Source organism: Ceratosolen solmsi, unplaced genomic scaffold, assembly GCF_000503995.2.
Source record: "Ceratosolen solmsi marchali unplaced genomic scaffold, CerSol_1.0 scaffold61, whole genome shotgun sequence".
NCBI classification, from domain to species: domain Eukaryota; kingdom Metazoa; phylum Arthropoda; class Insecta; order Hymenoptera; family Agaonidae; genus Ceratosolen; species Ceratosolen solmsi.
The window spans coordinates 1,867,710-1,879,002 of NW_011948435.1; the positions used below are offsets into that span (position 1 = coordinate 1,867,710).

Genomic DNA, 11,293 nt, shown 5'->3' on the forward strand with positions numbered 1-11,293 from the left:
TCCAAAAAAGTTAAATTTGTTTTTTTTTTTTTTTTTTTTTTTTTCTTCAAAATTTAACCATAGTTATCAATTAAATTTGTTTCGAATTGAAAATATTTTTAACTCCTGTAATATTAGATTGTACTTTAAAGCACGATCGATCAATAGTAATTATACTTTGTAAGTAACTCGCGATATTTATAAACAGAGCTGATAAATTGCGAACAATTATAATGTTGTTGACCGACTGTTTATAACGGCAACCACTCCATTTTATCTCTAATTAAAGTGAATTCGCTTCAAGTATCGAAAGCCAAGTAAGCAACTATCATACTGGAGACAATTACCTATAGTAAAAAATAAATAAAAAAATTAATTGGGAAAAACTCAAAAGCGTGTTATTAACTAATTTATTATAATAAATTCATTACCATACCAAATCTCACTTTCTCCCTGTAGAATGTATTACTATGCGGTTGTATATATTGAACAAAATTGTTAAAATTAGGAGATGTTCATACAACATTTTAAAAACTAACGTGCTACTAATTTCTAATCGTATGTTTTATGTTTAATGACAAATTAATCATTAATCATTTGCTTCTCATCTTCGTCGACTGGTGTGGTGGTTAAGTGTCTGTCACAAGTCGCGAAGCGCGTAAAATACTCCATGCAAACAGTGTAAAAACTGCTATCTCCCTCTCTATCTCTCTCTCTCTCTCTCTCTTTTCTCTCTCTTTTCTCTCTCTTTTCACTCTCTATCTCTCTCTCTCTCTCTGAGTCTGTCAGTATGCGGGGCTGCCTGTCTGGGAAAGACAGGCACACTGGGGTGGCGTGGCGTCGCGTGGGATGATAATATGGGGAGTGCAAGACAGAGGGGAGAGGTGGGGTGGGGGGTTGTTAACTGATACGAATTGGGAGGATCTTAGATGGTTGGGCAACTGCTCGGTGGAGAGCAGCTCCTCGAGTACTCACCCTCTTGCGGAAGAGCTCCCCGGATTGACGTGAACCCATGCCGCGCTGCAGTTGCCTGAGCGTCGGCGGGTTGCCGTCGCGTTCCGAGTCCCTGCCAATTGGACTTGACATTCCTCGGTCGCCTGTAACATGGATACACTGCGTGAGGTCGCGTTTGTTATAATTCCGCCGCACTTTCGCCAATATTATCCGCGGCGCTAAAAGATTTTTAAAAATCGCACGGACCCTTGTCCGGAATTTTACAATTGAACGGCTCGGCGCCGACACATCGTCGATAAATAGCGGAATGTCGTTGCTTTGCCAATGATGGATATGTGGGTCAAATGGTTTAAACGATACTTTTCTCTTTCATTCCGAGGCTCGATCCTCGCTAATTGCCAGCTAACGATAAGGATCTGTATGGAAGCTCGCGATAGACGCGTTGCTTCTCCAAATTCCTTGTATTGGGTTACGGGAAAGCGTCGTTTCATTTGGTAAACGAGGTACGCGTGATCGAAGATCAACGTGAAATTATTATGAACTCGACATTTCCACGACATATCGATATTCGTTTAAGACTCCAATGCGAGGCGACAGCATCTCGAACACTTTCGCATCCCGGTTTCTCGAGTTGTTACTCACGTACCTTCGACTGGTATTTTCACCTTTTTGCACAATCTTTCGGAAAGAAACTTTCATTTCCAATCGCTCACTACACTTTTGGCTTGGAAAGCATTTTCACATAATTCGATGGTATCTAATGTGAATTAGTCGATGGATAAAACTCTATGTGACTCTGATACTTCAATCGGATATTTTCCACTTTCTGCTTATCGGGTGATTTTAGATATTATCGAAAGCATATATAATAGTCTTAATAATCATTGACACTTATAATTATCGTAGCCAGCATATTATTGTCATTAAAAACTTTATCTCAATGTCAATACTTATAATTGACATTACATTAATATTGCTGGAATATAACGAACGAATTTTGCACTTTAAAGTACATTGCAATTCTCTTTATCCATTGTATATGTATTAGAAAGCAACGACAATGTGTTTGTGCGTTTGTGTGCACGGGGGGAGGGGGGAGGGGTATTTATTTGTCAATTAATCATAAATATGGATCAACCTTAAATTGAATAGAATGACAATCAGAAGATCATGCCTCGTAAGCTTTAATGTAATCCATTAGCTATTGATAAATAATCTCAAGGTTCTTGATAAAAAGCACAGAGAAAAAGCTAAAAAACAAAAAAAAACAAAAAACAAAAAACAAAACACAAAAAACGAAATATAAAAGGGAAAAAAGGAGAAAAAAGAGATGTTGGTAACATGTAGTCGGGCAAGTTATTGGCCCAAGATAAAGCTTATCCAAGCACGGTAGGGAGAAACTTGCTTTCACCGAGAAATCAAAAGTTTACAAGACAAAATCCTCCGGTTTATTACTGCGAGCGCCATAAACCAAATAAGCTCCCGTTTACGTTTAACAGCCGCGCCCAATTGCAACGGGGACAAGCTCGCTTGCATTATAGAAGAGCCTGGAAAACTTCCTCGTCTAACCCCGTTTACTCGGATGACAGCCGCTACTTTGGCCGTGGTGCTTTGTTACCACCGATGCATCATCCCTTGCAGCCACCAACGCTCACTACTCCTCTAATTGTTTCTAAGTGGCGTGCGCATACTGCACTTGATATCCACCGGTTGATAAATGCCTGGGACGAGCTTCGTATCAGCTTCAACGCGCGACTAACAAAGCTCCGTTGTTCCAATGTTTTTGGGGATGGGGAGGGGGCGGATCTTTATCTTCACGGGCAGACGTCACATTGGACCCTCGCCCATCATTGAACCTCCTCGTTCTATGTTCTATGTTCTATGTTCTATGTTCTATGTTCTATGTTCTATGTTCTATACTCTATGTTCTGTGAATACAGGCAGAGATTTCTTCATTTGACTTTGAGGGTTAGCAGGGCGCCCGTAAGCTTGAGCTTATCGCGGATAAAAGCAGGAGAAATTTCATAGAGCTGACGCAACTAAAATTGATTGGCCGCCATTTTTAAGCAAACCAGATAAGTAAACTTCACTATGATTTACATCCTTGCGAGGCAATCGGGTTATTTCGTTGATTTTCTTCTCTGTGAATATTAAATCATAAGTGCCAAATAAAAGTCCACGTCGCCGATAAGACGATACTTTAAGAGCTTTCACAACGTTCTCGGGATATTTTTATCACAACAATATAAGCATTATTGAGAAAAATATAATAACAAGAATCATATATATGAGATAAAAAGTACATTTTGATGGATAATTATTCGCAAAATTAAAATTGCCATACCAATGAAACTGCATTGTACTAAAAAACGTATCGACGACTATATATAATATTTTTAATATACTAATAATTATTATTATACTAATTGTTTGTGTTACTTTGACTGGTTTACAAGATTAGGAAGCCCTTTTATAAAAATAAATATCCTTTTATGAATTTTTAGTTTATTATGACAAAATGAATATCAAACACAATAAAGTATTAGACAAATAACATGAAATTAAGTGAAAGCAATTTTGTCATTGCAAATCTTTTGGTATCTAAATTAGTATCTAAAAAAAATGCTTATGATAACATTTTTATTTCACTCCTTCACGATCGAACACTTATTATAAAGAATTTTTTTATTTTTAATGTATGGCATAAATACATTTTTTTAAATGTCAATAAACAGTTTTGCTTAAACAAAGATGTACCTTAACTTTTTTCTATCTTTTCATTTGGACAGTTTCCAATAAAATTACAATAATTAAGTTATTGCATTATCTTAGATCGAATACGACAAGAGTAACATTATATAACGTTTTATCCATCTTTGTGCGTTCTCACATACACAAAAATTGTATATTACGTAACAAAAAAAAAAAAAAAAAAAAAAAAAAAAAAAACAACATCATCATCCAAAATAAGAATAAGAAGATGAAGAAGAAAAAGAAAAATATATGAATAATATTTCACGAAACTCTTTAACAAATATTGTATTGCACGAATACAATGAAAAACCTTTGCAATCATTTTCTTTTATTACATAGAGAGAAAAGTAAATTGAAGAGTAAAATCAAATTTTTCTCACAGAATATCGTTAGATTAATTTCTATAGAAAAGCCTTTCAATAAAAATATCTTAAAATTTAATTGCCTGTTTGATCTGTTGAATAGCTGAATTCAATATATTAATCTTTATATTTCTTATATCCTAGGCAATCAACGATTTAAAAAAAAAAACGCAATTAATATTGAAGTGATAAATAATAACACCTACGGAGAATCATCTCTTATGCTTTATCAGCCACTCGGTAGTTATGCGTGCCAAATCAATCATTTAATAATAAATGAAAGTTGTAGCAAGTCGGTTAAACTCCTCTATCTTAATTGAAACACAAAGGTCTTTGTGCGAAGTGCGTTCTCGATAATATCACGCCAACAATAATTCGCTTGTGTTGTGCTATTTATGTTAAGCAATTTAAGGAGGGATTCGCCAATTGACATTGAATGTGCTAGTGGGCCTCGCGCGCTACTCTAGCCCACGAATTTCAATTTTTCATTTTTCATTTTTAATTACGTACGAGTGCACACTTACTTTGGCTATGGGTATGTCTCTCGCTATCGCTCGGACTCGAGATACGATGGTCGATCGGCGAAATGACTCTCAAGTGGTTGATGGGGCTGACGAGACGCTGGCCAGAGCATGGCGATGCTATTCTGGGATCCCTTGTGTCGCTGCTGCTCAACCTATTGTCGGCAAGAAGAAAAAAATCTTAAGTACCCGAGAATTTTAAGTTAAAGGGTAAATGCTAATGCGCGGCCGATAAAATGCTTAATCGCGCAGTTTGCCCGAGATCTTTCAGAGCTTCTGCTTATTTTCACCTTCTGTTTGCGCCACGACTTAATCAGCAATCCAGTCATTAATATCTTATTAGCGCCGTATTATTCGTCTTTGAATAAATCTGAATTCTTCGTTACGTCTGTTGCTTGCAACGTTTTTTTCTTCTTCTTTTTTTCTTTTAGCCTCAATTATTAGTAAAATTAGCCCACGATTATACGATTTTAATAAAGCGGGACTTTAAATGAACTTTACTTTATCCATTTTATATTTCTTGCTTTTGTATTTTTGTTTCCTATTTTTATAGAATATTATTTATTAGAGATTCAATTCGGAAGGAGACAACTCGACAATTTTATTTATCAAATTTAATTAATATTTGTCATTAACAATGCAAAATCCTGCGCAATAAATTTTCGTATTCTTTGAGCTGAATTGTAGAAGATGAAGAAGAAGAAGAAGAAGAAGAAGAAGAAGAAGAAGAAGAAGAAGAAGAAGATGTAAAAGAAGAAGAAGAAGAAAATGTAGCGATGATTACACAAGCCAATTCAAGATGAAACTTTCAGTAATTAGTGCATTTCCATTTAAACTTCGTTAATTGTATGGCCACGACTATGCATTGCCATATATTTTTCAATAGGGCCGCATTGTTGTTAAAAAGACTATTTAGGCGAATTTAAACGATGTAAATAAAGTAGGAAAATTGAATATGATAGGAGGGGAGAATAATTATTGGAGACCCCGGAGAGGCAGAGCTTCGCGCGGCCCAATGTCCCGTGACAATCGAATCTCGTTCGCGTGGGCGTTAAAATTTTCCGCAATCTAGATGTGTATTATTATCGACGCCGTAGAGATGAACGGGAATTCCCGAAGGTTCGCGGTCTGACCTTTTGTCGCGAAACCCTGTGTATTAATGTGTGTATCATGGAGAGCTTCGACTTTTAGCTTACAATTATAATCGCGAGTTATGAATGAGCTAGTGATAGTTTAGGTTTTATCTCATGTACGAACGATAAGAATAAATTTCCAATGTTTTTCAGAAGAATTTTACCAAGAAACCTCCCCCACCCCCTAACCCCGTTCTTACACGCGTGTCTTCCATGGACATTTCAAAAATCTATCGCACATTATTCTATATCATGGCTTGCTGTTTCAGAGAAGGAGAAATACAAATTACGCGCCCTTATTTCATTAAATGTTTGAAATTACTTTGAACCGTTTAGCTTAATCGAGTATCGCTATCGCTACGTAACGTCAATCTTCATACAATACCTTTGAGTTATCGAGGCAGTATTTTAGGAAAATAATTTCGATTTATAACAAAGCTATCTAATACAATCAATATTTTGACTATTATAATCAATTTCATTATGTAAAAGGTACTCCGAGCAATTTTCGGGCGAACGTTATCCCTTTACATCGAGGTTGAATAAAAAACTTACTCGGACGTAAATTAATGAACAACGAGATTAGCGAGACTCACATTCTGACGTCACCGCTGCTGGCAGCCCGGAGGATGTGCGTGGCATAGTCGAGCTCGTGGTCCTGGCCAATCATCGTCATCATGGAGCCGGACTGCGAACTCGGCTGCTGGTGGACCGGTAGATTTTGCTGCCGATGGTAATTGGAGGGGACCGAGGCCCCGACGCCGTTGGAACGCGGAAGCGTCATTACCTGCTGGACCCCGTTACTCGTCAACACCGGCGATTCCTGTTGCTGATGCTGCTGTTGCTGTTGCTGACGCTGACCCGCCAATTGCGAGCTACTCACTGCTCGCGGTGGAAGCGGATCTCTACCGATTACCGAGCCAGAACCGGAAGCTGTTAAGAGAAAGCGATCGGGTTAGGTTTCGCGAGGTGCTCATTCATCTAGGGGATTAATGACTTTGGCTCTTTCTCCGACACCCTTAATCATTTCTTCCCATCCCTCAACCGACGATGTTTACTTTTTTGCTTTTCAGCATTTAGCAATCGCATACTGACACCTTGGTCAGTTTCGGTATGCCTATTGTCATTTTATTTGATTATTGTAAATGCAAAATCGACTTTCACTTACAATATGGTGTTTGGTGTAAATTTTACGAATGGCAAGTTATTATTACAAGTATTATAAGGTTCAATTCTCTTTTTTCTTTTTTATTTAATTTCGTCAGTCGTATCAATGCGATATTACAATTTAAAAATTTTCATACACTTTATATTGGTACTATAACGTGACATACTCTTAACACAAAACCAATAGACATCGTTAAAAATATGTTTTATGGCTATCAAGTGGAGGGGAAAGTTGCCAATTCACGATTAACAAAGTATATAAATTAATGTAAAATTTCTAACTAAATTTATGAATAATTATTTTCCTAATTATAAACTATTTTAATAAAGCAATGTTCTATTCAATGGAAAATTCACCAAAGTATAAGAATGAAACATAATATAAACATTTTATCATCGAACGGTACGTTATATATATATATATATATATAACAATGCGGAATAATAAAAAAAATATATATAGATATCAAAATCATAAAAAATTCTATAATTATAGAAATTATTTCTTTATTTTGATGTAAATAGATTATTGATTTAATAATACGAAGCTGTATAGTTCACGATCAAAAATATAAATATCGACATTTAATCAAATAAAACTATTGATAAAATTCGAAAATAAATAAATTTCTAAGCATAGCTTCAAATTATGACGCTGTAAGTTTTTTGTTACTTTGAGGATCAAAATTTATAGCAATAAACAGTTAGGATTACTGGTATATTTAAAAATATCTGAATATCGAATTACATGCATTATAGTGCATCCATGCGGAACAACAAATAGCGAAGGAATGGACAAAAATAAATAAATCACTTCTATTATAATAAAATCGTTGAAAATTCTTACAACATTTTCATGCATGAAATACGTTAGAAACTAAAAAAAAAAAAAAAAAAAAAAAAAAAAAAAGGAAAAAAAAAATTAAATGTTTACATTAACTGTGTCGTGTTGTATTTTTAGCAGTTAATTAATTCTATTACACCACTGACACCAATTGTTTCCTCTTCAAATATCTATTATTAAAAATTATGAAACATAAATTTGTTGTTTATAAATACTTTTATATGCGCATTACCATAAGCTAGATTAATTAATCATATTGTGCTGGAAAAAATTCTCACGTTGTACAGTATATTTATCATTTTCTAACATGAATTTTATCTTCTTCTTCTTCTTCTTCTTCTTCTTCTTCTTCTTCTTCTGTTTTTGAACAGAAAATTTTTGCTGCATTTTAAAGGCACATAAATTAATATTCATAAGTTAGAGTATAATTTAAAAATATGCTTTTTCAAAACGCCTTTCGTAGGCGAAATACTTTTAGTATTACGGAATATAACCTCATTTATTCCACTGACGTTCCTGAAATTCCCTCAGCAATTTTAAGAAAAATTTGAACAAGAGTGTTAAAATATGATAATTTCAGGAAACGAAAAAGCGCGCATCGTTTACAATTTTATTTTCAACATAAAGATGTACCATTGTACTGTGCCACTAACAGATCTAACAATGAATCCGTTTCTCGAAGAAAAACACAATTAACGTTGCTCCTAGCGCTTCATGAAGATAGCCGAGAACAAGCACTGTTCCATGCGGGAAGTACGGACGACGAATGACGGATTATCGCACAATTCGCAAATCAATCGCGCTTACTCTCATTTCGAAAAGCTCCGACTCCTCTGGCCCCCACTACCCAAGCCAAAGGCGTTCAAATATTTTCGCTTTCGCGATAAAGATAATAGCGTGAAGAGTGAGGAGTGGCTTGGTGGGTGATGGGGGTGGAGGGGCGGGATATATACGCGGGGTTGCATATACGCGCCGAGCTCATGCATTTTAAATAAAATCTGCTGATAGGATGTCGTCCTGCGGATGTGCCAACTCCTCCGCGGTAATTTATTACACTAGGGTGCAACGTTCGCTTGTTCCTCCACTATCGCGTTTACACTTGATTCTCCAGAGTTTCATTCTTAATTGAATACTTAAGAATACTTGAGCGCAACGTGGCTTACCAATACTATTATACTTGAGAATATTAATCGCCGCTTGTAATTGCCATTCGCCGATTCAACATTAAAAACTCCTATTTCCCGCTCGATATTATTTATTCCCAAATGCTAGACATCTTTGTTTAAGCGAATATAAAAGGGAAAACTCGGCGCGCGCATCTGGTTTACCTTCGCACACAAGCATTGCGAAATATGTTAAAAAATTTAAGTCATTGCGGAAAACAGCTTCTGCGATAATTGCTTGGTAATTTGCTGGCGCGATACTTCTCGTGAAACTGCCACTTTAATTAGCGCCAAGTTTTGCAAACTATTACTAGGTATTTCGACAATGTCCCGTCTCTCTTTTCGATGAACGAATAAATCTAAAGGGCCGGACTAAAAGAATGAGCGGACGACGCGTAAGAAAGGAAGTCTCGGGAAAGGAGGAAGAGGCAATTTTGGGACTAAGATAATTGTAATATATGATAAACGATATTTGACTAATATGAATTAGCAGCACCGTGTCACGTTAGGGCCTGGCCTTAATAACCATCAAGGTCCACACAAACACAAATTATCGCGTGTTCCGAGGACTTGTAACATACTCGCCGGAGATAAGGAAAAAATGGACGGTCTGAGGGAATTGGCTCACGCGGAAAAAGGGTGAAATTCACGGAAGGCGGACGTCGTTCACGATGACAATCGCAAACGCAACATTCGAAGCGCTCTAACGACGCGCAAATAACCTCGGCCATTAATGAAAATACGCGCATCTTCGTTCGCGGGATCGCGCGCTTCCGCCAAGCGCATAAACAAAACGATTAAAAGGCGGTCGAGCGGAAGCACATCGTCGGCATTTGTTTTACATTCGACATATTCGCGAATGCGGAAGCCACGGCATTTACGCCTCGTCGATCCCGCGAGTTTCGAAGAATTCAATCGGACAACAGCGAGGGCTTTTTTTATCTTCCGCCTCGTGCGTCACGAAAGCCTTGCGAGCGCTCTTTTATGACGGGTTGGTTAAGCTTATAAAAGTTGACTGGTCCTCGTAGCAATCGGAACAATCCTCGAGATATCGAGATTCGTACGTGCTGGATGCTGTTAATACTACGGATGGCGATATTCGAATTAAGCTTTAACGTATGAAAATGACTAAATATGCGATTTGTGCGGTCTTGTAAATAATCGCATAGAAACGAATGTTCTTTTCGGTGCTTATTTTTCTTTTGTTTTTGTTTTAATACTGTTGGATACTTTTGGATCGATGGGCTGGAAATCTTCTAAAGAGGGATAAAATTCTTTGGGTATTAGTCTCTCGTATTTAGAATAATTTATTTTGAAAATATGAAAACCGCAGGACTCGGGTACGACATAAATTTCAAAATTCTTATCATGCTTTCTCAAGTTGTAAAATTTTTATTGCCGAACTTTATAATTAAATTAAGCTTCCGTGTTTCTTTTCAGCAAGTACTTGCTCTAACTTCCAAGTCAAAATGATTTTTAAATATTTTCAAATATGTTGCTAGGCGAGTTAATGAACTTTTGAAAACGTTGATATTTATAATATAATGAGTTTATGAAAGGATAATAAACGAGTTTTACTATTTAATATAATTTTACAATTCGAACTTTTTGTTAATAAAATTTAAATTAATATGACTGCATTAATGTGACGAGTTTAAATTCACTTTAGAGTCGTCGTCGTCCTCGTCCTCGTCATGTTATCTTTCGTAGCAAAAAATAGGCAATTCTGTGAGTAATAAATGTGTGTAATTTTCAATTTTCCTTTTCCCTATCTTTATTAATTTAATTATACATAGTTTTAATACACAAAACGAATCAAAAACTAAAATACCTTAATAAATTGTGTGTTGTGTAAAACAAAGTTGTTGCTATTGTTAAATGCATTGCGATGAAAATTATATTTAAAATTATATGTTATGCTGAATTTCATTTTTTTTTCTTTTTTTTTTTTTTTTTTTTTTTTTTTTTTTTTGTTTTTTGAACATTCCCGGACCATTGGGACGTAAGCACATTATGCTATTATATTCGTAAAATTAAAAAATTAATACGAAATAAAACGAGATAAATCGAGTATATTACAATAGTAAAATCAATGTTTACACGGGAGCAATTAAAGGAAGTCATTTTATTGATTGGAGAGGCCAATCATTGTTTTTAAAACAGCAGCAATCGTGAAAGTTTCACTTGACGCGCGCAAACATCAAACGATATTTTCTCAATTTTTCTCTTTAATCCATTTTCCAGTCGTTGTAATTTAAAGTCCTTATTTTGGTGGTTAGATGTCACTTTGTCCCTTTGAAACTTAATTAAATTACGGCGACAACGACGACTATCGCGGCTCCAAGCCACTATCGACATTTCGTATTTCCACCCCAGCTAATGCACACTGTGGCTCAAATTTTCACGAGGACAGTCA

General features: G+C 35.9%; 1 protein-coding gene across 1 annotated transcript in view; it reads right to left on the reverse strand.

Annotated features, from left to right (window-relative positions):
* The window catches only part of LOC105364980 (nuclear factor of activated T-cells 5), a 47,959-nt gene extending 41,307 nt beyond the window's left edge, over window positions 1-6,652 (reverse strand). Inside the window, exons 1-3 of the mRNA XM_011503025.1 lie at window positions 6,300-6,652; window positions 4,574-4,725; window positions 955-1,076 (exon numbers count right to left, since the gene is read on the reverse strand). Of these exons, the coding sequence (XP_011501327.1) occupies window positions 955-1,076; window positions 4,574-4,725; window positions 6,300-6,487 (462 nt within the window). The 5' untranslated portion in view covers window positions 6,488-6,652. The remainder of the gene's footprint in view (window positions 1-954; window positions 1,077-4,573; window positions 4,726-6,299) is intronic.
* Window positions 6,653-11,293: the final 4,641 nt, after the last annotated feature.